The sequence below is a fragment of the Cucumis sativus genome, chromosome 1 (genome assembly GCF_000004075.3).
Source record: "Cucumis sativus cultivar 9930 chromosome 1, Cucumber_9930_V3, whole genome shotgun sequence".
In the NCBI taxonomy this organism is placed as follows: Eukaryota; Viridiplantae; Streptophyta; class Magnoliopsida; order Cucurbitales; family Cucurbitaceae; genus Cucumis; species Cucumis sativus.
Window position 1 is genome coordinate 27,737,233 of NC_026655.2, and position 25,972 is coordinate 27,763,204.

General features: G+C 32.3%; 3 protein-coding genes across 4 annotated transcripts; all 3 read left to right on the plus strand.

Moving 5' to 3' along the window:
- The first annotated feature begins 1,305 nt into the window (after nt 1–1,305).
- Nucleotides 1,306–7,442, plus strand: LOC101213581 (1-acyl-sn-glycerol-3-phosphate acyltransferase 2). The gene is made up of 11 exons (XM_004138988.3): nt 1,306–1,632; nt 2,536–2,658; nt 3,413–3,452; nt 3,529–3,602; nt 3,758–3,817; nt 4,529–4,606; nt 4,697–4,855; nt 4,939–5,064; nt 5,603–5,695; nt 6,742–6,828; nt 6,939–7,442. The coding sequence occupies exons 1-11, from the start codon at nt 1,552–1,554 to the stop codon at nt 7,158–7,160; spliced, it is 1,143 nt and encodes a 380-aa protein (XP_004139036.1). The 5' UTR covers nt 1,306–1,551; the 3' UTR covers nt 7,161–7,442.
- Nucleotides 7,443–12,095: 4,653 nt separating this feature from the next.
- Nucleotides 12,096–16,798, plus strand: LOC101213819 (calcium-dependent protein kinase 8). 2 transcript variants are annotated; one of them, XM_011661833.2, is made up of 9 exons: nt 12,096–12,434; nt 12,766–13,330; nt 14,090–14,213; nt 14,347–14,490; nt 14,841–14,993; nt 15,090–15,205; nt 15,320–15,487; nt 15,854–16,084; nt 16,217–16,372. In XM_011661833.2, exons 2-9 carry the CDS (start codon nt 12,827–12,829, stop codon nt 16,370–16,372), a joined length of 1,596 nt encoding a protein of 531 aa, XP_011660135.1. In that variant the 5' UTR covers nt 12,096–12,434; nt 12,766–12,826. The 2 variants fall into 2 exon arrangements, with proteins under 2 accessions (XP_011660135.1, XP_031735946.1); XM_031880086.1 differs by lacking the exon at nt 12,096–12,434 and having other exon boundaries at nt 12,827–13,330; nt 16,217–16,798.
- Nucleotides 16,799–20,431: 3,633 nt separating this feature from the next.
- LOC101214065 (sulfite reductase [ferredoxin], chloroplastic) lies at nt 20,432–25,700 on the plus strand. Its single transcript, XM_004138990.3, has 8 exons — nt 20,432–20,773; nt 21,707–22,489; nt 22,614–22,910; nt 23,675–23,872; nt 24,241–24,375; nt 24,716–24,832; nt 24,983–25,141; nt 25,234–25,700. Exons 1-8 carry the CDS (start codon nt 20,585–20,587, stop codon nt 25,438–25,440), a joined length of 2,085 nt encoding a protein of 694 aa, XP_004139038.1. The 5' UTR covers nt 20,432–20,584; the 3' UTR covers nt 25,441–25,700.
- The last annotated feature ends 272 nt before the right edge of the window (nt 25,701–25,972 follow it).

Genomic DNA, 25,972 nt, shown 5'->3' on the forward strand with positions numbered 1-25,972 from the left:
GAAGGTGGTTTTGTATTATCATCATCAATAAATCATCAATAAAGTTGTGTTTCACAGCGGTTTTTCATGTGAAAGTAAACGATGTTAAATCTTATTTGTGTTTTCTTCATTATCTCAAACACACATATTTGTGTGTATATATATTTAAAGAAAAAATCCTCTACCTATATCTAAAACTAAAATATCATATTATGGATTTTATTTAAACCATCAAATAATTTAAAAAGAACTATATATATTTTGGTTGATTTTTATTTAACAAAGTTATTTATCAAAGTTCAATACGATTTCGTTTATATCAAGAGTGTTATATTTGTAACATTTTGAATTTTAGAGGCTCAATGAAAACCATAATAGAAATTGTGGATCAAAACTACATTTCCCCCTAACAAAATAATAAAACAAAAAAAAATCACCTTTAGTTAGTTACATGTAAGTTACCATTTAGTTCATAAGAAAGTTTTCAATATTACAATAAATAAAAAACTTTCTATACTATCTAATTTCGTTTATTTGACCTCAGATCAACACACTTTTTAAAAAATAAAATGCGATTATCTGATATTAACGTGGAATTCACAAATGTTTGTAAAGACAAATATATGGTGTGGACGTGGAGAGTGCATGATATTCATGTAGTACTCGAAAAATCAATGCTAACATTGATCAATACTTTTAAATTTGGAATGATTTACTAATTAAACTTATCATGAAATATAATTTATTCGTCACATAAATAATTAGTCCCCTCCATTGAAATTTGCAACTTAATCCATTGTGAAAAATCTCATAAACTAATGGTCAATTTTGATTATGCAACAACTTTAGTGATTATACTATCATTTATAAATAAATTTGAGTTTTAATCAATTTATCAATCTAGATCAGTAAGAAATTTCATTAAATTTCAATTGTATTCTTTACGATAAGAATCAAATCAATACAAATCATCAAATATAAGGACTAAAATGTTAACAAATTTGAAATTACATGAACTAATTAAATTGAAGCAAATTTAAAGTAGGCATGAACTTTGATATAGTTAGAAAAGTGACGAGTAAGTTGTCTAAGTGAACTTAACTTAGTCATAATTGGGACGAACATCTATGCATCATACTAAAAAAATATTTTTTCTTTCCATGATGTAGTTTGAAAAATAATTTATTGTTTATTTTATCTTTCGAATTTAGCTTAGATTAAACGTTGAGAGTTTTTTTTTACTATTAGCTTGTTCGATAATTGTTGTACTAAAAATGATATGTTAACTTAGAAAATGTGGGGAACTAATCAATTTATCCTCATCCTATTCATTTGCTAATTGAATAACCAACAAACAAACGGCAGGAGTTAGAGTTATCAAATCTGCGACCAAACCAAACCACCATGACCATGTTCATCATCTGGAGCTTCTTCTAATGAAATCCATCGCACCATTTGATTCTTCAAAACACCACTAATTCCTCACATTTCTCACCCTTAAATCCCCTTTTTCCCATAATTTAAACTAACCCCATTTCTCTCTCTCTCTCTCTTTTCATCCACATTGTGGCAATGGCGATTCCTGCTGTGTTTGTCATCGTTCCTCTTGGCCTGCTTTTCATCCTCTCCGGCCTCATCGTTAATGTTATTCAGGTATTTGGAGATTTCCCTTTTGTTTTATTTTCCTATATTTATCGTGAGTGGAAGGAATTGCCTTTTTATAGTTCTGGTTGAGTTGGGTTTTCATTGTCGCAATTAAAAGGGTTGAATTATTTTTGGAATGGGTTGCATGAGATGTATTTTATGATGTGGAGTTGATCTTTCCACAATCCTGATATATTGGACTTTAATTCTTTTTTATTTCTGATTTGCAAATTAGTTTTAAATCTAGATTGTTTTCTTTGATTCTATAGCTGCTTTTCGCACCTACTGTAATTGAAAATGGAGATGATTGAAAACAAGAAAAATTTAACCGAAATCATTATCAAACTATGTTTCAAGATGTTTGTAGTTTGTTGATCTTGTAATCCAGAGTGTGTTTTACTACTAAAAATCAAAGATATACATGCCACTGGGATTATATGAATAAGATGGACTTAAATATTTTCCCTCCTGTAAGCTGTAGCTTTTTATTTTTATTTTTATTTTTATTTGTCATTGATATTCTTATTCTTCTTATTATTGTTTCGAGTATAATACTTATTGGGATGGAGATTGAACCTTTCACCTCTAGGAATGACAGGTAATGTCAATTTGGTGAAGCTGCAGTGTTTAGTTATTTGTTGTGAATTTAATATTTTAGATATTTGTATTTGTTCGCAACTCAGTCTTGTACTTCTCTTTTACTCCTTTAGGAACTGTAGCTTGGGTTTATTAAGTCCGGGGTTTTAAGCGGGTGCTTAGATTGTGGAAAAAATATTTGTTAAGCCTTTGTTTGGATTGCATGGGGAGAATATGCTTGTTAAGCCTGTATTTGGTTTCTATATTTTCGAACCCTTAACTTAACTGGATGTATATGTATAATTGTTTCATGTAATTCATGAATTGAACTTTCAGGCGTTTATCTTTGTTCTTGTTCGACCCATTTCAAAGTGTTTGTACAGAAGAATCAACAAAGTAGTTGCTGAATTGCTATGGTTGGAACTCATTTGGCTAATCGATTGGTGGGCAGAAGCAAAGGTGTCACGGTTTCTTTAAAATATGTTTGGTTCTTAACATGCATCTCTTTGCTATTTGATACAAGTATGATACTAGTTACCCTTTTTCCCCCAAATAGTTACTTTTTTGTGGTAAACTTCTAAGATGTGAACTTTTTGTTTGAAATGGAAACGACTCTTTTCATTGAAGAGGTGAAAAGTAACTAATGCTCAAAATAGAAGATACCAATTACCAAATAAAGTACCAAATGTAGAACCAACCGAATCAAGCTCAAAGATAAAGTGTTTAAATAAATTACAAACACAAGCAAAAACATTAGGCTGGAAAACTAATTTCACTCCAATTTAAGCATAGATCTTGGATGGAAAAACTGACAAAAGACTTCTGGGAGGAAGTGTTAATCCAAGCAAGATATTTATCGTGAAAGATCCTTTAGTTTCTTTTGAACCAAATTTCTTCAAACAATGCTTTAACCACATTAGACTAAATCAACCAAGGAGAAGGCTTCAAAACTGGACTAACCAAAATCTGCACCACATTATCTCTAAAATCATCACCAAACACCCACCTGAATTTGAATAAAGAGAGTGCCGCCAACAATGATTTGTATGAGGTTCTGTACACCTTCATTTTCAGCCTAAGAAAGAGGACACTTCTGAGGTATGAACTTGAACAACTAATATTAATACAGATAGAGATAAAAAGAGAATTTTCCTAATTAGGCCATTTAATATAAGTTGAGTTTGCTTAGGTAACTTGTTTTTTCTCATTACAGGTTGAGGTGTATACAGATCAAGCAACCTTCCAATTAATGGGTATGCTATTAGAAATTAGATGTCGAAAATTTATGAGTTGCAAATAGAACCTAATCAAGTACATACAAATTTACAGGCAAAGAACATGCACTTGTTTTATGCAATCACCGTAGTGACATTGACTGGCTAGTTGGATGGGTCCTAGCTCAGGTACTTTAAATGTGTGGCCATCAGTTTTTGAATATTTTCTTTCTTCACCCTTATGACTGTATTCTATGTTAAGATCAAGATCATATCGTAGATTAGGCCAAATCTATTATATCCTTTTTCTTCAATTATTTCAAAATATACGCTTTGTATTGCAGCGTGCAGGTTGTCTTGGTAGTGCCTTAGCCATAATGAAGAAAGAGGCAAAATTCCTTCCAGTAAGTATTAACTGTATGGTGTTATTTGCATTAAATGAATCTGTAAGCCAACCTTTGTGTTTCTTTAAGCTGCATTATCCATAAGGGCTCACTTTATGAGTTGCAGCCAGTCATTTTGTGAATGAACAGATTGCATGGGAATCGTAGAGTAAAAGTTAAGCGCGTTCGTATCATGAAAGTTCTAGAAATAATAAGAAAAATCCTGGTTGTTCATTACTCTAGGATTGTTCAAATCAAAATCTCATTGTCTTTTAAGAATGCATCCTTCCCATTTCATTTTGATTACAATTCTAAATGGTATTACATTCCCATTATGCCTATTTACTTGGTGGACCCCAAGAATCTATTTTTATGGGGCTAAATTTTCACATGAAAACCTAAACTTCTAAACTCTCACATCCCTCCTCATCCATTATTCCACTTTAAATAATGGCTGCATAAAAATTTTCCTACTTTTGTCTGAAGCACAAATATCAAATGAGCATAACTCAACAGTAATTGGTATGAACTCCTCTCCTTAGGTCAGAGTTTCAGATTTCCGTACTCCTACTTGTTGTACTTGTAAAAAAACACCACTGATGTCACTATTTCCAAGAGTGTAGTTGTCAATGTTGGGATTCTGAGTTTGTTCATAATCTCTCTGTTCTACCAGTCGACTTTCTCTAAGAATTTATCTACTAATTGGCAAAAGATATCATGCTACTGTTGCAGGTCATTGGCTGGTCAATGTGGTTTTCTGATTATATCTTTTTAGAAAGAAGCTGGGCCAAGGATGAAAGCACTCTGGAGGTGAGCTCATATAATTGCAATAGTAGTTACTTTAGTGTTTTTGTCTCAACCTTTCCCTTTCCTTTCCAACATTGGAGGATTTTATTGCAGTCAAGTTTTCAGTCGCTCATGGATTTTTCCATGCCATTTTGGTTGGCACTTTTTGTTGAGGGAACTCGTTTTACACAACAAAAGCTCCTAGCTTCTCAGGAATATGCTGCAGCTAGAGGATTGCCTGTCCCTAAAAATGTTTTAATTCCTCGAACAAAGGTAAATTGAATGTTCTTCTATTACAGCTAGGATAAAACACACCATGCCTATCATTTTCCTTATTATCAGCCTGTTATTTTCAGGGTTTTGTTTCTGCAGTGAGTCATATGCGCTCGTTTGTTCCGGCTATTTATGATTGTACAGTGGCCACTTCTCCAAAAGACCGCCCTCCTACATTGTTGAGGATATTTAGAGGCCAATCTTTTGTGGTACGCCAACTAACCGTTGAAGAATACAATTATTGACTGGTTGATTGTCCATGTAACATTTCTTACACACTTGCATTGTTTCTCTCATCATTTACTAGTTCAAGATAATGCTTATCAATCTTCATCACCTATAAATTCATCTGTTTCATGACTGAATGTCTCTGCTCCTTTGAGGTTTATGTTATGTTAGTTTGTGCTAATATATATGTACGGTGCTCTCCATTCAATTAGAAGTCTATCAGTTCCTGAATCTTGGACATGGCTGGAGGAAACTTCTTTAATTTGATCTGTGTAATTGAGCATTAAAGATTCTTAGCAAGTGAATAAAATTTTGAGATAAATGATGGTTTGTGTCATCAACCGTGTCTTAACTTAAAATGAACTGGGTTAGTTATGTAACTTATGTTGGTGCTAGAATAAGAACATATTAACCTTGATACCATGGTTGTAATCAATCCTTAGTTGTGTATGAACTGATAGGTTTTGTATATTCTATAATAAATAAAAATTATACATCTAAGATGTGCCCATTGTACAGGTAAAAGTGCAAGTCAAGCGACACGAAATGCAGGAATTACCAGAAACTGCAGACGGGATCTCACAATGGTGTAAAGATCTATTTGTTACCAAGGTATGGGGGATACTTGCGAAGTTTATAACATATTACCATTGCCAAGAGGAAAATGTTGGAATCTTTTGTATTTAATCATTAATCTCTTTTGATGGCATGATCGATTGATGGTATTATATCCAATATCATGTCACCTTCAGTTTGTAGCACAGAAGTAATTTATTTCATAGGAACCTGAATTGCACCGCACTCTACTACCTAGTTTTTGGATGTCTATAAAAGCTTTAATCTGATGAGCTATTAGCTTCTTTTATTAACAATCTATTATTTGATAAGGTCCATTTGGAAACAATTTCATTTTTAGTTTCTTTGTTTTTAAAATTTATGTTTGTTTTTTAACAATTACTCTTTTTTGGTTTTCACTTTGTCTTAATTGATATTTGACCTCTTAGTCCAATTCTAAAAACAAAAATCAATTTTTGAAATACTTGTTAGTTTTAAAAACTCGGCATGGTTTTTGAAAGCATGAGCAGAAAGTGGATAACAAAATATAGAAACTTATGCATAGAAGTTGTGATTAAGCTTAATTTTCAAAATTCAATTACTAAAAACAGTTTTTGGTTAATTGGAAACTAAGCCTATAACTCCTCCTTCTGCCTCTAGGTTTCTCTGCAATGTTATCTATTTTCTGCCAATGTTTTTTTTTATAAAAAAACAATCCAAGTTTTGAAAACTAAAAAAGAGTAGTTTTTAATTTTAAAATCTTGACTTAGCTTTTGAAAACATAGAAGAAAGTGGCAACATAACATAATTCCGTAGGGATACAAGTAAAGTTTGTAAGTTTAATCTTCAAAAACCAAAAATAAAAAACCAAATGGTTATTAGATAGGGCCTTAGTTACTTATTTGTTTGGTTTGGTTGAAGTCAGTAGCTGAAATAAGTATGCAACTGAACATACTTTCAGTTTTCTTCTATACTTTCCAACTTTTCTTGCATTTTGTCTCTACTTGCCTATGTCTCTTTCTTAACTTGAACTTTGTGCATTTCCCATTAAAATCACAATTCCAATCTCTCCCTGTTATTTATTTCTTTGGGAAACTTTTCAGGATACATTATTGGAGAAGTATATGATCAAGGATTCATTCAGTGAAAAACAACCTATTGATATAGGCCGACCAAAAAAGTCGTTATTGGTTTGTTTGCTTGACATTAAGACTGAGAAACCACCACAAACACACGTGACACGTCCTATTTGCACTTTCCTCTCTCCATATCGAACTCAGATCTTTCTTCTTGTCAACAGGTTGTTCTTTGTTGGTCATGCATCTTGGCTTATGGCATTGTTAAATTCTTCCAGTGGTCTGCTCTCCTATCCTCATGGGAGGGCATTGCACTCTCAGCAGGCCTCTTGATTCTTATAATCCTTGTTATGCAACTGCTCGTTCATTCTTCCGAGTCGACCCGTTCTACACCTATAATTGTATCGTCTCAGGATACCACCAAGGAACGATTACTTCAGAAATGAGATATCATCATCAACATACTCAATTCATTATTCATTCCATTCTTTGTCCAATTTAGCAATTCTTTCAGCTGAAGTGTAGAAATTGTGTCCGTCTAAAGCATTATTCAACTCCCTTTCAGGCACCTGCATTTGTGTGTAGGTAGGGGTGTTAGAATTTATTGTTTGTATAGCTAACAACAAAAGTTTTTTTGACCACATAAGTAATGAATTATTTGGCCTATTTGTGTAAGTTCGATTCTATCCCATTATTTTCACTTCAATGAAAAATACTCCTTTACTGAAGAGGCCAGGTTTTTAACTCTCTTATATATTACATCTATGTGTATATCATTTTATTTTGCTTTAAATATCATACTTTAGCTTCTGTAATTTGGTTCATTACGGTTCTTATTCGATTTATTTTTGTTTTTGTACTTTAAAAATGGACTATTTTGGTACTTTAATTTTAATTTTATTTTATTTTAAAGATTAAAATAATCACTTTTTGAAAGTTGAAGAATCAAATTGAACAAAACTTGAAAATACAACGACTCGAAACCAAATGAACTAAAGTGAATCAAAATCGAAAGTATAGGAACTAAACTAGTTTTTTAACTTTTTATTTTTTAACAAGATTATAGTGTCGTTGAAATTTGTTTTTCTTAGATTTTAGATTGGGATATTATCAAATATAACAAAAAAGAAAAAAAAATTGAAAGACATGTAACAAAAATGAATCAAAATTTTCTAATGAATAAGTAAGAATGAAAGACTTCTTGGTTCTTATGTATGTACAAATATCAGTTCAATTAAGTTGTTGTTGGCTGCATTTTGTTTTTTTTTTCAACAATGCAAAACTATATACCTTCTTAGCTACATCCAACTATTTTCTCTATAGTTATTGCCAAATCTGTATATTCTTTCAAACATGTTTGATATATATTATAAAATAGCTATATCAAGTGAATAGTACAAAATTGGTGTATTAGAAATACGATAGTTTATTATTATTATCATTATAACTCTTGATTTACCCATTTTTGTAATTGATCTTCTTATAGTTTCCAACCTAAGTGTACAATAACTCTTTTGAAAGTCTACCCTAATTTGGTTTTGTTGTTAGAATTTTCTTCAACGAATTAATTAAAGCTAACTCCCTAAAAGGACTTTTCTTCAACAACATTTCTTCAAGTACTATTTGCTTTAATTTGGTCCTCTCCCCTTCCTCAGTCAAACTCAAATCCTTCCATTTTTCAAACACAGATTTTTTTTAATTTGGTTAGGAAAAACGCAAAAGTATTGTTTGACCTAAATGATGAATATATTGCAAAATACCATACCATACCCTAACACTTTTACAAGTAATAGTAAGTCTTCAAACCATATTGTGTCTACAACTTTTTTTTAATTAAAAAAAATTAGAAGGCATTCTCGTGTAATATGTTTAACCAAGTAAATCGTCTTGGAACGTAGTCCAAGTCACGTAGGTCAAAATCATTAACATGGTCGGTCCACTACATTTTGGTTAAGTGATTAATCGAAAACATATATCAATCATATTTAACAATAAAATAAATAGAAAATAGATCTTTTATCATAATTTATTTAGCTAAATAATTATTTCTCAAATACAAATAGTAATTTGATAAACTATAAATTAACTTTTTTGGATGGTCAAAGAAACCAATGAATTGAAATTTTTTGCTTTGTTATGGTTAATTACTTGAACATAAGGTAATATGATTTAGTGTAAGCTTTGATGTCATCAATTGAAAAATGGTCCACTTAGTCAATATTATCAATTAAAAAGACTATGATTAAATTAGTATATTGTGTTGGGAACTTCAATTCTATTATGATTTCCATTAAGATTAAGAAGACAATTTGAAGATTATGATTATGCATTCATTGTATTAATGAACGTTTAAGAAATCCCCACTCCATCGTACATAAAGGTTAGATTCATAGAATTTCCAAGCTCAAATAGGGTTATTTGGAAAAAAAATGCCATAAAAAATAATAATTCATTATACATTAATCAACAAATGATGAATTTTTAGGTCACCTCAAGTATATTATTATTGCTTCATTAAAAAAAATGTTTTAAAATCCCCATACAATCATTTGTATATATATAAAAAATTGAATGCTAAAATTGTTATAATATTTACAACAAAAAGCTAGTTGTTATACCGTACGTTATTATAATTACTTTTGGAGTGTAGATTATTTTAGTTAGAGTTACACTTAAATTGAATGTGTTTGAAGTGTGAACTAATTTAGTTTGAAAAGAAAATAATAAACACACCAAGAAAGAACGCAAAAAAGAAAAAAAAAGAAAAATGTAAAATAGTAAAAACGGTAGCAAATAGTAAATATTTTAGTAAGTTAAAGGTAGAACGGTGTATAAATGAAATGTTATATGATTTTACTGTGTGAAAATGAAAATTTTCAAATAACATAATCAAAATTGGTATGCCGTATTTACTTTTTAATATTTGTCATATCATACCAGTAGGAGGGAAAATCAACTTATAGGAAGTTAAGATTTTGATGTTTTCAAAATTTGTACACAATTTATAGACAACGTCGCTTAGAAGTAAACATTTCTAGTGGTTAATTGTTAGGTCAATTTGACTGAAAAGAATAGATTTAAAAATAGAGATAGTTGCAAATATAGTAATTAGATTTAAAATAATTAAGTATATAACAACATTTTAAAAAAATTGCAAGTATAGTAAAATATGTCAAAGTCTATCTATGATAGATTCTATCGTTGATAAACTATGTTGCAAATATTAGTCTATCATTGATAGACTAATAGAAGTATATTGCAGATAGATTTTACTACATTTGCAACTTTTTAAAAATGTTGCTATATATTTAATTATTATTTCTAAAATCGCCACCAAATTATAATTACCCTTAAAAATGAAGAAAAAGGAAAATGAAACCAAGGCAAACTCCATCAATCACCTCTAAGCTCGAGGAGCCCCAACTTGAACATGAGACATGACCAAAATGCTCTATAGGTCAACAAATCCACAAAATATCTAATTTAATTAATTGATAAGCGGATTTCTAAAGAAGACAACAAAAGGCTCACGTTAAACACACGATAATAAATACATCATTGTATTATAACTTCTAAAGTGGTATATTGAATCTTACCTCAAACTTCCTACCTTCCACACTCTTCTACTTTCAAACTTAAGCAACTGTGTGGGACAAAAGTGGTGTGGGTATTTACTTTTTTACATTCCCTTTGAACAAATTGATTGTTGAATGACAGTAAAAGATTGTAAAGAGAAACAAGAGAAGAGAAATATGAAGATGAAATAAAATATTGATGCAACCAAAATGGAAAAGAATTGATGAGTATTACTTTTGATAGTTTTAGTTGAAGCACAAAAAAGTCCAAAAAGTAGTTGCAAAATGTGACCAAAGGAGGAAGAATTTTTCTTTATCCACATTTTACTTTGCATAAAGGTTGGAACTTTGGAATGGAAAAGTCCAAAAAGTCCAACTATACATGTGTTCAACAATAATATACTTACCCTTCCTATTAATTCAACCCCACATTTATTTTGGCTTTCCTTTCAACTTTAAACTTAATATACATAAACAAATCCCAACTTGTTCTTTATACTCTTCATTTCCAACATTTTCAAAACTAAACAAAAACCAATATAACAAACCCCTCTTCGAGGATTCATAACCAAAGCAATGTTTAAATATTTAAACCCGTCTTTTCAACCATACTTTTTCAATTCAAATCAATCTTTGATGCGTCTTCTTTCATCTCACTACTTTGACAATCTATTTTGATTTCATGTGTTTATAAAACATGCATAATTATTATATCTTATAAACATGTTTTTATTTGTTTTTTAAATCATTCGAGAAAAAATTAGATAAGAAAGGATAGAAATGTTATATGGGAGGTGAAAGTAATTTGTGTAAATTTAATTTTGAAAAGCAAATACTTAAAAAGCAAAACCTTTGAAATTACCAAATTGGGTCATACTTATTTACCCTTTTTGTAAAATATTATTGTGTATACATTAAATATTTCAACTATTATATTTATACTTGAAATAAAATGTGCAATAATAGAATGGGTGAGATGTTATAATTTCATTTTTGTATTTTTGAAACAAAAAGGCTATAAATATATATACATTATTTTAATTAGTACTTTCAGCAATAATTAGTACTTTGTTTTTGTCTCATTCAGTTTATATTATTTACTATTAATTTTCTATTAGTTATTCTAAAACAATAAATTAAATTAATGAAAAATGGTAAAAAGAAAAAATAGAACATTTTGACCAAACATTTACTATTTGAAAATTTTATTTAATTAATTATATATATATTTTAAAATATATTAAATATAGTAAAATCTATTAAATTCTTTATAAATCATTTAATTTTTTTTCTTTTCTTAGCTACCATTTCTCTATTTTCTTGACATTTTATCACTTAAAATAGTTATCTTTAGTTTTTATTAAATTTTTACTATGGTCAAAGATAATGCATATCATAATAATTTCAAAAGTTAGGATGAAAACGAGTTTTCGATAAGTTTTGTGAATGGAGACAATTTATCTAATTTTAAAAATATTTATGAGTATCTAATTTATGGAGTTTGTCTCTATTTTGGATGATTTTCCTCTTCTTTCAAAAGATTTTTGAATTTTAATCTATGAACATCAAAAGTTAGTTTGTGAAAAGATTTAGAAATTTGAAGAAGAAAATAAGAAGTAAACTCCTGATTTAGTAATGTAAATATAACATTATGAAAATGAGAGATAATATAAAAGGCAATTTAGAATTTGAGGGAGAAGCCATTGCATTTTTTTAATTCAATGATTTAACCTAAGGTTAAGAACTTGCAACCCATCCTTGAAAAAACCCAATCCGAAAGATAAATTATTTGGAGAAATACCCATTGATTGGGAAAGGAAGAGAAAAAGGAAGAGGTTTCTCTCTTCATTTGAATCAAGGAGAGAGAATTTGGAATTGAGAGAGAGACTCACACACAGAGAGGAGAAGGGTCTCTGCAAATTGAGCTTTGACCTTCTCTCTCTCAGAGAACCCATGGTGTTTTCACACTTTTGATTCACTTTCCCCCCCCCCCCCCCCCCCCCCCACCCACTCCTTTCTTTAACCTTCCCTTTGAAATAACTCTCTCAATCTCCTCTTTCCTCCAGTTCTTCAACAGATTCACACAAGACCCATTTTGATTTCTGGGTGTTTTCCAACAGATTTTGATCTGGATTTTAATTTCAGGTGAGCCCTCTGGGATTTCTCTGTTTTTTTTTTCTCTGTTTATTTGGGTTTTCTTATCTTTTTCTTTTTTGCTTGTTTCCCTCTTTCTCTTTGGTTTGGTCCATGACAAGACTATCCTTTCTCGCTTTTGGATAATTTTGGGAGATATTTGCGTTTCTTCTTGTTTTTTCTTCTCCGTTCCTATGAATCTTTTTCTTGTTTCTTTCTAACGTATTGCTTTCAAATATCTTCTTTTAAAAATCTCGATTCCCCTTTTTCTGTCTTAATCGTTGCCCTGTTTTTGTAACATCGAGATCTGTTTCCCCTTTTTCTCTTTATTCGGTGTTGTTAGGATTTCTGAAGAACAAAAGAAAAATTAGACCCTCTGAAAGCTCGAGGATCAGATTTGATTCATGGGGAATTGCTGTGCTACTCCGGCTACTCCTTCAGGGAAGCAGCACAAGGGGAAGAACAAGAAGCAGAACCCATTTGCAGCTGATTATGTAGTGAGCAATGGCAATGGTGGTGGGAACTGGGTGTTGAAAGATCCAACGGGCCGAGACATTTCTGCCTTGTATGATCTGGGAAGCGAGCTTGGAAGAGGTGAATTTGGAGTAACGTATTTGTGTACCGATAGAAACACTGGAGAGAAACTTGCTTGTAAATCGATATCGAAAAAGAAGCTGAGGACTGCTGTGGATATTGACGATGTGAGGAGAGAAGTTGAAATTATGAAGAATTTGCCTAAGCATCCGAATATTGTGTCATTGAGAGATACTTATGAGGATGAACAGGCTGTTCATATTGTTATGGAGCTTTGTGAAGGTGGGGAGTTGTTTGATAGGATTGTTGCGAGGGGTCATTACACCGAAAGAGCTGCTGCAGTTGTCATGCGGACCATTGTTGAAGTTGTGCAGGTGAAACATCATTTTTATGAGTTGTTATTGTTATTGTTGGATCTTTATGCTTTCCAAATTTGTGGTTCTTGTTGTTCTTTGTTTGGAAGGGTGACGATAAGGTTGTGTGTCTTGGTGAGCTTGAGTTGTTTCAATGGTTCCTGATAAAAGATTCTTTTGATTGTTTGATTTCATTATGACTTAGGTTACAGTTACTAACGTGGTCACTGAACTTTGGTAGATGTGTTATTAGTTTTCTGAACTGCAGAAAGCTCTATTTTATGTCACAAACTTTGAATTTTAATTATTTATAGTTGTTCACTAAATGATAACATAGATATATTTATTGGAAACATATTGGTTTATTAGAATTACGCTTCGAATTGAAAAATGTGGGATACCCTCACCCTAAAGCACTGTATGAATCACTCTAGAGACCATGCCACTTTATTTTATTGCATTGTTTACTTTCTTATGTTATTTTCCTTCCACATCAGCTCAAACAAGCTAATATTTATCTAATGGGTATTCTACAAAACTATTTTGATTAATGGTGCTAATAGAAAAGTCACATGTAGTCACAATTTAAGTTAGGAGATATAGTAGTAGCTTTTTTAAGTTTACAAACTAAGTGGACAAAACCATACAAGGTTATTGACTAAGTTTGTAATTTAACTGATAACTTATTTTTAGTATTTGGTGACAATGTTTCCATCTGTGTTGAGATTAATGAGAAGTAATATGATTCACTCATACATTTAAATGCATTTTGTTGTGCAGATGTGTCATAAAAACGGTGTTATGCATCGCGATCTCAAGCCAGAGAACTTCCTTTTTGGAAATAAGAAAGAAACGGCTCCATTAAAGGCAATTGATTTTGGGTTATCAGTGTTCTTCAAACCTGGTATTATTCTAGATTCATTCACCATAACTGCTTTTGACCTTTCCAATATATAGTTGTTTTTGTGAATGCATCTTTTCCCCTCTTCTTCGTAAACATTTGCAAGTTTAGTATAACAAATATGCAATTCTCTTAGGTGAGCGGTTTAATGAAATCGTTGGAAGTCCGTATTACATGGCTCCAGAGGTCCTGAAAAGGAACTATGGTCCGGAAGTTGATGTTTGGAGTGCTGGGGTCATTCTCTATATTTTACTTTGTGGTGTCCCACCTTTTTGGGCAGGTTTGTGACTCTTAACTTCGTTTGTTTTTTTTTTTCCACTTAAGGAATGGAGTTAAAAAAGAACCTTTAATTCAACTAATATTGGTTGAAGCCAAACTCAAATCAGTCTCAATTCCTTTGTGTTCTATTTTGCCTGATTATGATCCATATCATATGAATATCGATGCATATGAAAATTCTTGTGATCCATAGCATAAGAACATCATGGCCCTTCAGGGACATCTGATAGCATAAGAACATCACGTGCGTAAAATTTCTTGTGATCCATATCATAAGAACGTCACGTATATGAAGATTCTGCTTTTTGCTTTTTTCTTTTCGGTTAAATCATCTTCATATTTTGCATGCAGAAACCGAACAGGGGGTGGCACAGGCTATCATCCGATCAGTAATTGATTTCAAGAGGGACCCTTGGCCTATAGTGTCTGACAATGCGAAGGATCTTGTGAAGAAAATGCTTGATCCCGACCCCAAAAAGCGACTCACTGCTCAAGAAGTTCTTGGTATTAGTTTTATTCTGTTACAGAAGATTATGTAGGTTTTTCAATTCAGTGCTTTATTATGAAATGATTTTCTCATTTCGTTCTATTCACATGTAGAACATCCGTGGTTACAAAATGCCAAAAAGGCACCAAATGTTTCATTGGGTGAGACTGTGAAAGCAAGGCTAAAGCAGTTTTCTGTTATGAACAAGCTGAAGAAAAGAGCTCTACGGGTAATAATATCTTGAATACAAACAACACTTCACAATGGTTTTGGTAGTTCTTGCCGAATATTTAATCCCGAATGAAGCTTGATGTCTCAAAATTTGAATTATATTGTATTGTAGGTTATTGCTGAGCATTTATCAGTTGAGGAAGTGGCTGGAATCAAAGAGGCATTTGAAATGATGGATACTGGCAAAAGAGGGAAGATAAACCTTGACGAGCTTCGCGTTGGACTACAAAAACTAGGCCAGCAGATTCCTGACCCTGATCTTCAGATACTTGTTGAAGCTGTAAGCATTCTTCTTTGTCTAACCCATTCCGTATATTGGCCACTGTCTTCAAAATCATATATAACTACAGATCTGGGTCTGATTACTCTTTAAGGCTTGAACTCCTGCTCTGTACAATCGATCATCATCTTAGTTTAAAGAGCTTAATGCTCCGACTTTCTTACTTGTATGGACAAAAATGTCTAAAAAAGTAAAGAAGCAATGTAACTGCTGATTTTTTTTTAAAAAAATGAGTTTAACATGTTTTGACACACGAACTCTGCCCATGGTAGCTCCATCGGCATCTTGTTTGCATTGTTGTAAAACATGGCAACTGGAAGCTTTTGGTTATATTGTTGAACTGAGAAAAGTGTTAACTCATGACAGGCTGATCTTGACGGTGATGGAACATTGAATTATTCAGAGTTCGTGGCTGTTTCTGTCCATCTTAAGAAGATGGCCAATGATGAACACCTACACAAAGCTTTTTCATTCTTTGATAAAAACCAGAGCGGCTACATAGAGATTGAAGAGCTAAGAAATGCACTTAATGACGATGACGAGACTAACGGTGAGGACGTTGTCAATGCCATAATGCACGACGTGGACACAGACAAGGTCCGTTTTTGTTCCATACATAATAGGGGTTGAAATATCTCAAAACCACACTACAGTGGGCCTAGCAGCATTGTTTTGTATATAGTTGATCTTTAACGCACACATGTAATGTTTTCCATTTCATTACTTCAGGATGGGCGCATAAGCTACGAGGAGTTTGCAGCTATGATGAAGGCGGGTACAGATTGGAGAAAAGCGTCGAGACAATACTCACGAGAAAGATTTAACAGTCTGAGTTTAAAGTTAATGAGAGATGGATCATTACATCTAACTAACGAAGCTAGATGAATCACAAACCTTGGAAGCTGATTTATTTTGTGGATTTGGATGGATAGATACCGGGAAGAAATTACTCTGAAATTTTTTCTTTTTTCTTTCCCCAACTTGAATATGTTTTACTTGGTTAGAACAGACATTTTGGGATAGCCAGAATTAGAATGGAGGTCTAAAAAGGGTCTCTTGAAATATTTATTTTTATCTTTAGGGTGTCTGTTTTGGGGTAGTTGATATCAGAGAAGACCACCAAGTTGTAGAGAGGGAGAGAGAGAGAGGGGGGGTAAAAAAGAACAAGAACATAGTGCTGGTTGAGGACCTCAAAAGTGTGTGATTGTGTGTACATAATCAATCAATTAGGCCAACAAGTGATTTCATTTACTGTTGCAATGTAAGAATTTGGTTGAATCTTACTCTTACATTTAATTTTTTATTTTTCAACGTCTTTTGGGTTGTTGGATTAGCACAACATTTGTCAACTTCCAAACAGTATTTCTTTTGCCCTCTCCTTTTTTACCTTGGGTTGTTTGAAGAAGGATTTGTTAAATCTGAGTTTAAAAAAATAAACCCAGCCTTTAACAATAATTGTATTGCTAATTTTAGGTTAGTCAAGATGTATAATTTTGATCTTCACAACTCTAATTTCTTGTGTCAAACATGCAGTTGGTTGTATGATAATGTCATCCCATCTCGATGTTTATATCAACTCTCATTTAGCTAAGTTGTACCATCTCAATCTCCATAAAAATATAATAACATCAATATAATTATTAAAGACAATTTGACTCAATTGAAAAGACAAAGCTCTAGAATAATGAAGTTTTCAGTTTAAATTTGGTTTGAATTTTGTATTAACCCTTTATTCATATATATATATATATATTAATAACATATTAGGAAGGAATGGTATATATTTCATACTAAATTAATAACAATTAATAATTCGTAAAATTAATACAATTTTTTAGATAACTCCATCGCTCTTTTTTCACTTTATAAGCATGCCACTTAATTTGGGGAGTTTGAAAAATAGCAAAAGAAAAATTTATAATAATATGTCTTATGTCATGAATTGTAAAAGTAGCAAATTTAAAAGCGGATAGTCCTATGATAATCTTTTCATAACTCTCTAATTGTTATTTGATAGTTGTATGATATCATTAATTACATGTCATATTTGTCATATTTGCATTATGCAAAAAAGATGTACTATGAACTGTTTTTTTTTTTTTTTTTTTTGTCATCTAATACAATTTTTCTTTAAATTTAGAAAAAAGTATATTGAAATGTCAAAATTTAAGTTTGGTAGTATGTGGTGATTAGGGAACACAATCACGAGAGAAGGTTAAAGTTGCGCTTTTGTATATTTATTTGAGAACGTATAAATCAGTTGAGACCAATTCTTCAAAATACTAGAAAATGAACAATGAAAATGGCATAATATCTATCGATGAAGAAACAAACATAAAAGAAAAAAAGCAACTGCCATGATCACCAATTTCTCAGGATGATATATTCTCTTATGTCTTAGCAGGGCTTGATGTTGAATATATTTTGATTGTCTGTGATACCGAAGGTAAGAACTCTTCAACTTGGCATGATGTTTATTCAACCTTATTAACCTTAGAAACAAAACTAGTTCGCTTGAATATTGTTAATACTAATGGAGATTTTGGTGCAAATTATGTCTACAGCAGGCAAATTAGCAATTTGAAGAATGAGCAACAACATCGTTTTCTAGGTTATAGCTCTCGAAATCAGAACAACCCTACCTTTAACAACAATCAATCCCAAGGAAGAGGTAACAATGTTAATGATAACACTTTTCAAAATCGACGAGCTAGAGTTAGGTTCAATAGTCATAGAAGTAATAATTATAAAACCACTTGTCAACTATATGGAAAATTTGGTCATAGAACTGTTGTTTGCTACCTTCGATTTGAAGAGGAATTTAACAATCCAAGAGGAAACAATAATCAGGTGAACAATAATCCAACAACCTTTATTGCTACTCCTGAAATTGTGACGACAGATTCAAACTGGTTGGCAGATAGTGGAGCCATAAACCATATCACCAACAAGTATGGTAATCCACAATTCAAAATAAAATATTTATGGTACTAGTTAAATTGAACTTTTGGTTTTAGTTCATGTGGTTTACAACTAGAATTTAGTTTTCCTCGGATTGATAAAATCCTAGCTAGGAAAATATAGCCTCCCTACCATAGGAACTATTTAGGAAGGTTTTATCAAACCATAAAGAATAAATACTATATATATGAGATTCTATTAAGGATTAAATTCTAATTTTTCAAACTACGAGTCTAAACCATAGAGTCCAAATTTACAATTTAACCCCAAAAATAGATATATAATGTGCATTTATATCAAGGAAATAAATTATATATAATTTACATTTACTACTAGAAAATTGGCATTTAACTATGCGAAATATGTGTCACGAACGGTTTCGATGACACATATATTGCATCCTTAAAGTCCATGTAAAGATAGGACATTTGACGACACAACTAAAAAATGTCGTTAATATTACTTAAAAGTGTCGATAATCAATTTCTCTTAACTACTAACTTAATTCCTAATAGCTTTATACATTTTATAGAAGTATTACGGTCGTGCACGTAATTCAAAAAACAAGTTAGCGTGATTAGGGTTTGGAAGAGCACATAAAGTAAGAAATTGAATAAATATTTTGTATTAACGAAATGGATGTGTTAAAGGAAGTGAAGGGAAAGGCAATAATTAAAAGAAGAAATGTGAGATTTGGGGATTTGGGGAAAGTCCAGATTCAATGTACCAATGGTTTTGGTTTTGTGAGTACAAAACCAACCCCGCGCGTAGCAATACCCTAAACCCATACTCTATTCATTCATAGATGCCGCCGTCGAGAATGTTACTACAAAATCAAATATTAAGTTCTTATATAATATCTTATGTATATTTGACTCAATATCTTTTCTTTTGACTCTCAATTTTTTCTCATCTATTTAATTATTTTAATCCTAATATATACTATATGACCATTTTTTTAAAAACTTTTTAACTCATGCATTTTTATATGAATTCAACAAGTTTGGATTTATTAAATTTGCCTTTCACTTTTTGGGTTAATTTCTTTCTTTTTCTTTTTCTGGAAAAATTTGTATATGAATATTAATAATTTTCTTTCAATTTTAGAAAAGTTAATTTATAATGTTTAATCAATAATTTATTATCCCCATTTTTTTATTTTTGTAAAGCTCTCCTTTGTTTTATGGTTTTCTTTTTAAAATTTTTTAAAGTAGAATTGTTTAAATGAAAATGATTTTTTTAAAATATTTTTTTCTTAATCATTCTAAATAAGTTCATAAACAATTTTTATAAAACAATTTTGCATTTTACCAAAATTCAAAACTATTTTATTCCTTTTTTATTATATTTGGTAAGGATTAAAAAAGAACTATTAAGAAACAAATATTATGTTATGTTATTTATTATTCTATATTCGTAAATTTATATATATATATAGATAGGTAGATTAACTTGATGTACAAATGTACATATAGAAATGTATCACAAAACAACAAAAAGATTGTCGCCGTCGTAAAATCTTAAAATTTATTTTATTCAATAATTCAAAACATTGAGTCAAAAATTCGTTAATGAAATATAAATCTCATAAATTTTATTCAATAAAATGTACATTAGTATTTTAAAGGAAAAATCTGCCCAAAATGTCAATAAAATCTCATAATCGATTAAACATTTATTAGTATCGATCTAATTTATATTAGTGATAAAAAAAATAGATTTATAAAAATAATTTAGTATAAAAATCTCATAATCGATTATATTTTGCTATATTTAAAAACCGTTTTTTTTTTAAAAGTAATAAAAGTTTAGGATGAACTTGATATTAAAAGAGAAAAAAAAAAAGGAAGAAGAAGAAGCGCGTGAAGGAAATGAGAGTGGGCGTGTTGTCTTTACAAGTATTTGAAAGGGCACCCGTGTCAGGCACGTGACCCCCTTTTGTTTTTCTTAGAAATAAAAATAAATATGAAGCAGAGAATTTCGTTTTCGTTTTCGTTTTTCCTTTTCAATTCCCTTTTTCTTTTTATTAATGTTCGTTCGTCCATAGCCAACCAAAATCTGATTCTCTTCCTCTCTTCTTCTCCACTCACTCACTCTACATTTCTCCAATTACCCACTACCCTAATCCCCCCTCTCATGACGACGCCGTCGTCATTCGCCGCCTCCACCTCCTCCGTCTTCACCGATCCGGCGGTTCAGATTCCTACCTTCCATGGCCTTAAATCCTCCACTTCCCTTGCTTTGGCAAGACATGTCCGCCTCTTCGCCCCTTCTGCCTCCTCTTCTTCCTCTTCCCGCCCTCTGCTTGTTCGAGCCGTTTCCACGGTACAACCCATCTCCCCCCCTTTTCTTCTCTGTTTTCCATTCCTGCTCTTTCTACTCATTTTGGCGTTTTTACTGCTCTGGATCTTTGTATTTGTTCTAATTGCATGTGGGTTTGTTTTGATTTAATCTATTTTTTGTTTTCCTTCTCTAACTTTGACGCTGTTCTGTTTTAGATTCTAATAAATGCAGATACGATTTTGTTTGTTTTATACTTTCTTTTTGGACGGTTCGACCCAGAAGGGTTATTTCAGTTTTCTCTTGTGTTTGATTAACTCAATTCAAAAGAATTTATGTTGGGATGTTTTCTCTTTTACCGAATGTGGGTTCCCCTGAATTTTTTTTAGTTGGGAAAGTGTTTGTGTTGTAAGTTAAGTTCATCACCAATTGCAGCAGGGTGTCGAAAGATTTCTATTGCTCTTCATTTATAATCGAATATATTCTGCTTTCTATTTTATTGGTTACTAAAAGTATTTTTTGGATGGGTTCTCTTTTTTTTTTTTACTTTCTGCTCTACTGTGGGAACACGTTGGTGGATTATCTTAAAAAATAAGCTATATGTTTCTTTCATTGATTGCATTTGTCTGTATTTTTAACCATTCCACGGAATAAAGCATGTTTGAGAGATTTTTAAAATCACTTTTATCCTGTTTAAAATTACTTTGATCTCAAAATCAGTTCAATGGTTAATTTTACACAACATATTTTTTACTTTTAAAATTAATTTTGAATGATTAGAAATATTTTGAGTGATTTTAATAATGACAAAAATGATTTTAACCACTTTAGAAGCACTCCAAAACATGCTCGAATGCTGTCAGAAAAATTCTTTTTGATTCATGTATTTTTGCTATCTAGAGATATGTTTTGGATTAGTTAGGTGAATTTTTACTGAGCTAGGTTCTTATTCTGTAAAATTTATGGCTTAATTTGCAGCCTGCAAAGCCAGGGGTTGCTGCTGAGCCGAAGCGTAGTAAGGTTGAAATTTTCAAAGAACATAGTAATTATATAAGATACCCTCTTAATGAGGAGTTGTTAACGGATGCCCCTAACATAAATGAGGCTGCCACACAATTGATCAAATTCCATGGGAGCTATCAGCAGTATAATAGGGAAGAGCGTGGACAGAGGTCTTATTCATTCATGCTTCGTACCAAGAATCCTTGTGGGAAAGTGTCGAACCAATTGTACTTAACAATGGATGATCTTGCTGATCAATTTGGAATTGGAACACTTCGTCTAACCACCAGGCAAACATTTCAGCTACATGGAGTTCTCAAGAAGGATCTGAAGACAGTAATGAGCTCCATTATTAGAAGCATGGGTTCAACCCTTGGTGCTTGTGGTGATCTGAACAGGAATGTTCTTGCCCCAGCTGCTCCACTTGTGAGAAAAGATTACCTTTTTGCACAGCAAACTGCAGAAAACATTGCTGCTTTGTTAACTCCTCAATCAGGATTTTATTATGATATGTGGGTAGATGGGGAGAGATTCATGACATCAGAACCGCCAGAAGTGGCGGAAGCACGTAATGACAATTCTCATGGAACGAACTTTCCAGATTCTCCTGAGCCTATTTATGGAACTCAATTTCTCCCTCGAAAATTTAAAATTGCAGTGACTGTGCCAACAGATAACTCTGTAGATATTCTGACAAACGATATTGGCGTTGTTGTCATTTCTGATGCTGAGGGGGAGCCTCGAGGATTCAACCTATATGTAAGTGGGATTCAGGTCTTACAGAGATTAGAGATTTGGAGTTGATATTATTATTTATTAATTTTTTATTTTTGATAAATTTCCTTGCCCCTATGGTTTTTTTGCTTAATGATCTCTGCTGCAGGTTGGAGGAGGCATGGGAAGAACTCATAGAGTTGATACCACTTTCCCTCGATTGGGAGAGCCATTAGGGTACGTTCCAAAGGAGGATATTTTATATGCAGTTAAAGCTATCGTAGTCACACAACGTGAAAATGGTAGAAGAGATGATCGCAAATACAGTAGACTAAAATATCTGATCAGTTCGTGGGGGATTGAAAAATTTAGGAGTGTTGTAGAGCAATATTATGGGAAGAAATTTGAACCCTTTCGCGAATTACCAGAGTGGAAGTTTGAAAGTTACTTGGGGTGGCATGAACAGGTTAGTTTTTAACCCTGTAAGACATCTACTTTTATTAGCTTTGATATTTGAATTGTAATTTCTTTTAACTGCCGAGGTGAAGTCTCATGTGATCTCTTATATTCAGCCTGCAGTATTCACACTGAAATGTTCAATTCCAGTTGGCTTAATATCTAATAATCTATTATCACTCTTTAGTTTTAGATTATCAATCATCTGTTAGAATTATTAAAACTATATGCATAGTTATTTTGAATGATAATAATTTGTTGAAGACATGGAAGTTTTAGTTACATTTTTTTTTCAATCATGAATGTCGAACTCTTATCTATGTTGAATTAGTATCTATTATAAGTTGAACAAGTATCTTCTATATATATGTTGAATTAAAACCTGTTTTATCTTTATATTTGGATGTATTCATGGCAAATGATTTTCCATTAGGATTGTTGCTTAAATGCATCGATTAAGCTTGAAAATATTATCATTTTATTAAATGTGTTTCGTAATTAAAAATGTCAGTTAAAGTGATATGGGTCCAGTTTGACATGAGGATATCATTTGGAATTTAATTTTCCTTTTAGGCAATAATGAATGTTGATAACAAATAGCATCATGTCTTGAAAAATAAATACAACAGTCAGTATTGGTAATGTCGAACTTGTTTGTTCGGAGACATCAGAAGCTACCAGCAAATAAATTATTTCCCTTGACAGCTAGCTTTTAGTCCCTTGGACTTAAACATTTTTTGTTCTCCTTGTTTGAGACTGTTATCTACCTTTCAGGGGGATGGTCACTTATATTGTGGACTACATGTTGATAGTGGTCGTATTGCTGGGAAAATGAAGAAGACTTTAAGAGAGGTGATAGAGAAATATAATTTGGATGTTCGGATTACCCCGAATCAAAACATTATCTTGACCAACATTCGCAGTGCGTGGAAGCGACCCATTTCCACAGTTCTTGCACAAAGTGGCCTGCTGGTAAACTACTATTCTTTGGCCCTACTTGGTGATTGAGTTCTCTCTGTAAATATAAAACTTAAATCTTCATCTTAGCATGAAGATCTCAATCGATTTTCATAGAATTGAGTAGTTTCAACCCCTCAGTCCGTCTATAAAAACATGGCTGACGAGATATAGAAAGTTGCTTGTGTTGATAAGACACCTGGTGTAAGGATCAATAATATGCAAATGCATAACTCATAATTGATGCTGAGCTGCTGAGGCTAGGATGGATATATAGATTTGTGGTTTAACTTGGAAGTTGAAACAATAGATTTGTTTTCCCCCTTCTGTTGTGAAATATTTTTTGTTCTTTTGCATTTTACTTAACTCATTTTGCTATACAGCACCCAAGGTTTGTAGATCCCCTTAACATAACTGCGATGGCATGTCCAGCTATGCCACTTTGTCCTTTGGCAATAACAGAAGCTGAGAGAGGAATTCCAGATATCCTTAAGCGAGTTCGAGCTGTATTTGAAAAGGTATAGTTTTGGTGGCCATACACAACTACCTGATTTTTCACACCTCGGCTCAAGATGTGAGGAGGCTTGCCTCTATCCTTATTTACATTGGGATGAAAATAGCTTGATTTTAAATTTCATTTTCACTCCTTATCAGTATCAATGTATGCCAATAAGCATTGGCCTGAGAGGATATAATTGAAAATTATTAAAGTGTAAGGGGGGACTAACTTGAAAATTCTTAAACAATGGGGACTAAATTGTAAAGTTTCCCAAATATCAGTAACAAAAATATAAATTTAGATGAAACATAAGTTTCACGAAAATTTAGGCACTGATGGCTCTGTTTTCCTGTTATCAGGTTGGTCTGAAGTACAGTGAATCTGTTGTCATAAGGATAACTGGTTGCCCAAATGGTTGTGCCCGGCCTTATATGGCTGAACTTGGATTGGTAGGCGATGGTCCTAACAGCTACCAGGTATATCATGAATTGCAAGCCAATGATTTACTCCATAACTTTTGGGAATGCGTACTCAGATTTTATATCTTTGTGAAAGTTTAGTTTCTTATGAAAAAAAAAGCTTATATTTATGTGCTGCTTCATGTATGTGTGTGTTGTCTTGTTCAGATATGGCTTGGGGGAACACCCAATCAAATGTCACTGGCAAGTACTTTTATGGATAAGGTTAAGATCCACGACCTTGAAAACGTTTTGGAACCTTTATTTTATCATTGGAAGCGTAAACGGCACTCGAAAGAATCATTTGGAGCCTTCACAAACCGCTTGGTGAGTGTGTAATCAATGGACTCTACAGATCTCTTTGTTATTGTCTTGCTTTAACTGAGAAACTGTGATAATTTTGATTAAATGCTCATCAGGGGTTCGAGAAGCTTAAAGAGTTAGTTGAAAAATGGGATGGTCCTGTACTTTCACCAGCACGTTACAACCTGAAGCTTTTTGCTGACAAAGATACTTATGAGGCCATGGACGATCTTGCAAAGCTTCAGAATAAGAATGCTCATCAATTAGCAATGGAAGTAATTCGCAACTACGTGGCTGCTCAACACAATGGGAGGACCGAATAATTTGGTAAGAGAGTGTTTAAATTTTGTCGCCTTAGAAGTTGATGTTAAAAAAGGGTGAACGAGTGTAATAGTGTACTCATTCTCTCCTTAAGCTTGTTACTGTTTTGTAACAGCTGGAATGAATCGATACTGCTGGATTTGGTATAATTTTGTACCCAAAGTTAATTGTTTATCTGCATGAGTTTTGTATTTACCGTTTCCTTGGATCTTTGTATCTTACTTTAAGGTTGCTTCTAATAAAATTACCTCCATTCCAGCTTCTTCTCGTGTGATCTGTTCTGGCTAGACTGGGAAATTGATATGACATGGTTGATATCATAGTCATGTTTGTTTTATTGTTCATGTGTTGTGTGGGAGAGGTTTTTTGGCAAGAGTTGAGAATGTGTCTTAGAAAGAAGTTTTTGCAAGAAGAGTATCTTTCTGTTCATGTCGCGTGGGGGTTGATTTTGGCAGGTCCTAGATATGTGCAACGATAACGAGATAACGAGTAGTATATTGAGAATATACACTATCCGTACGATGTATCTATTGT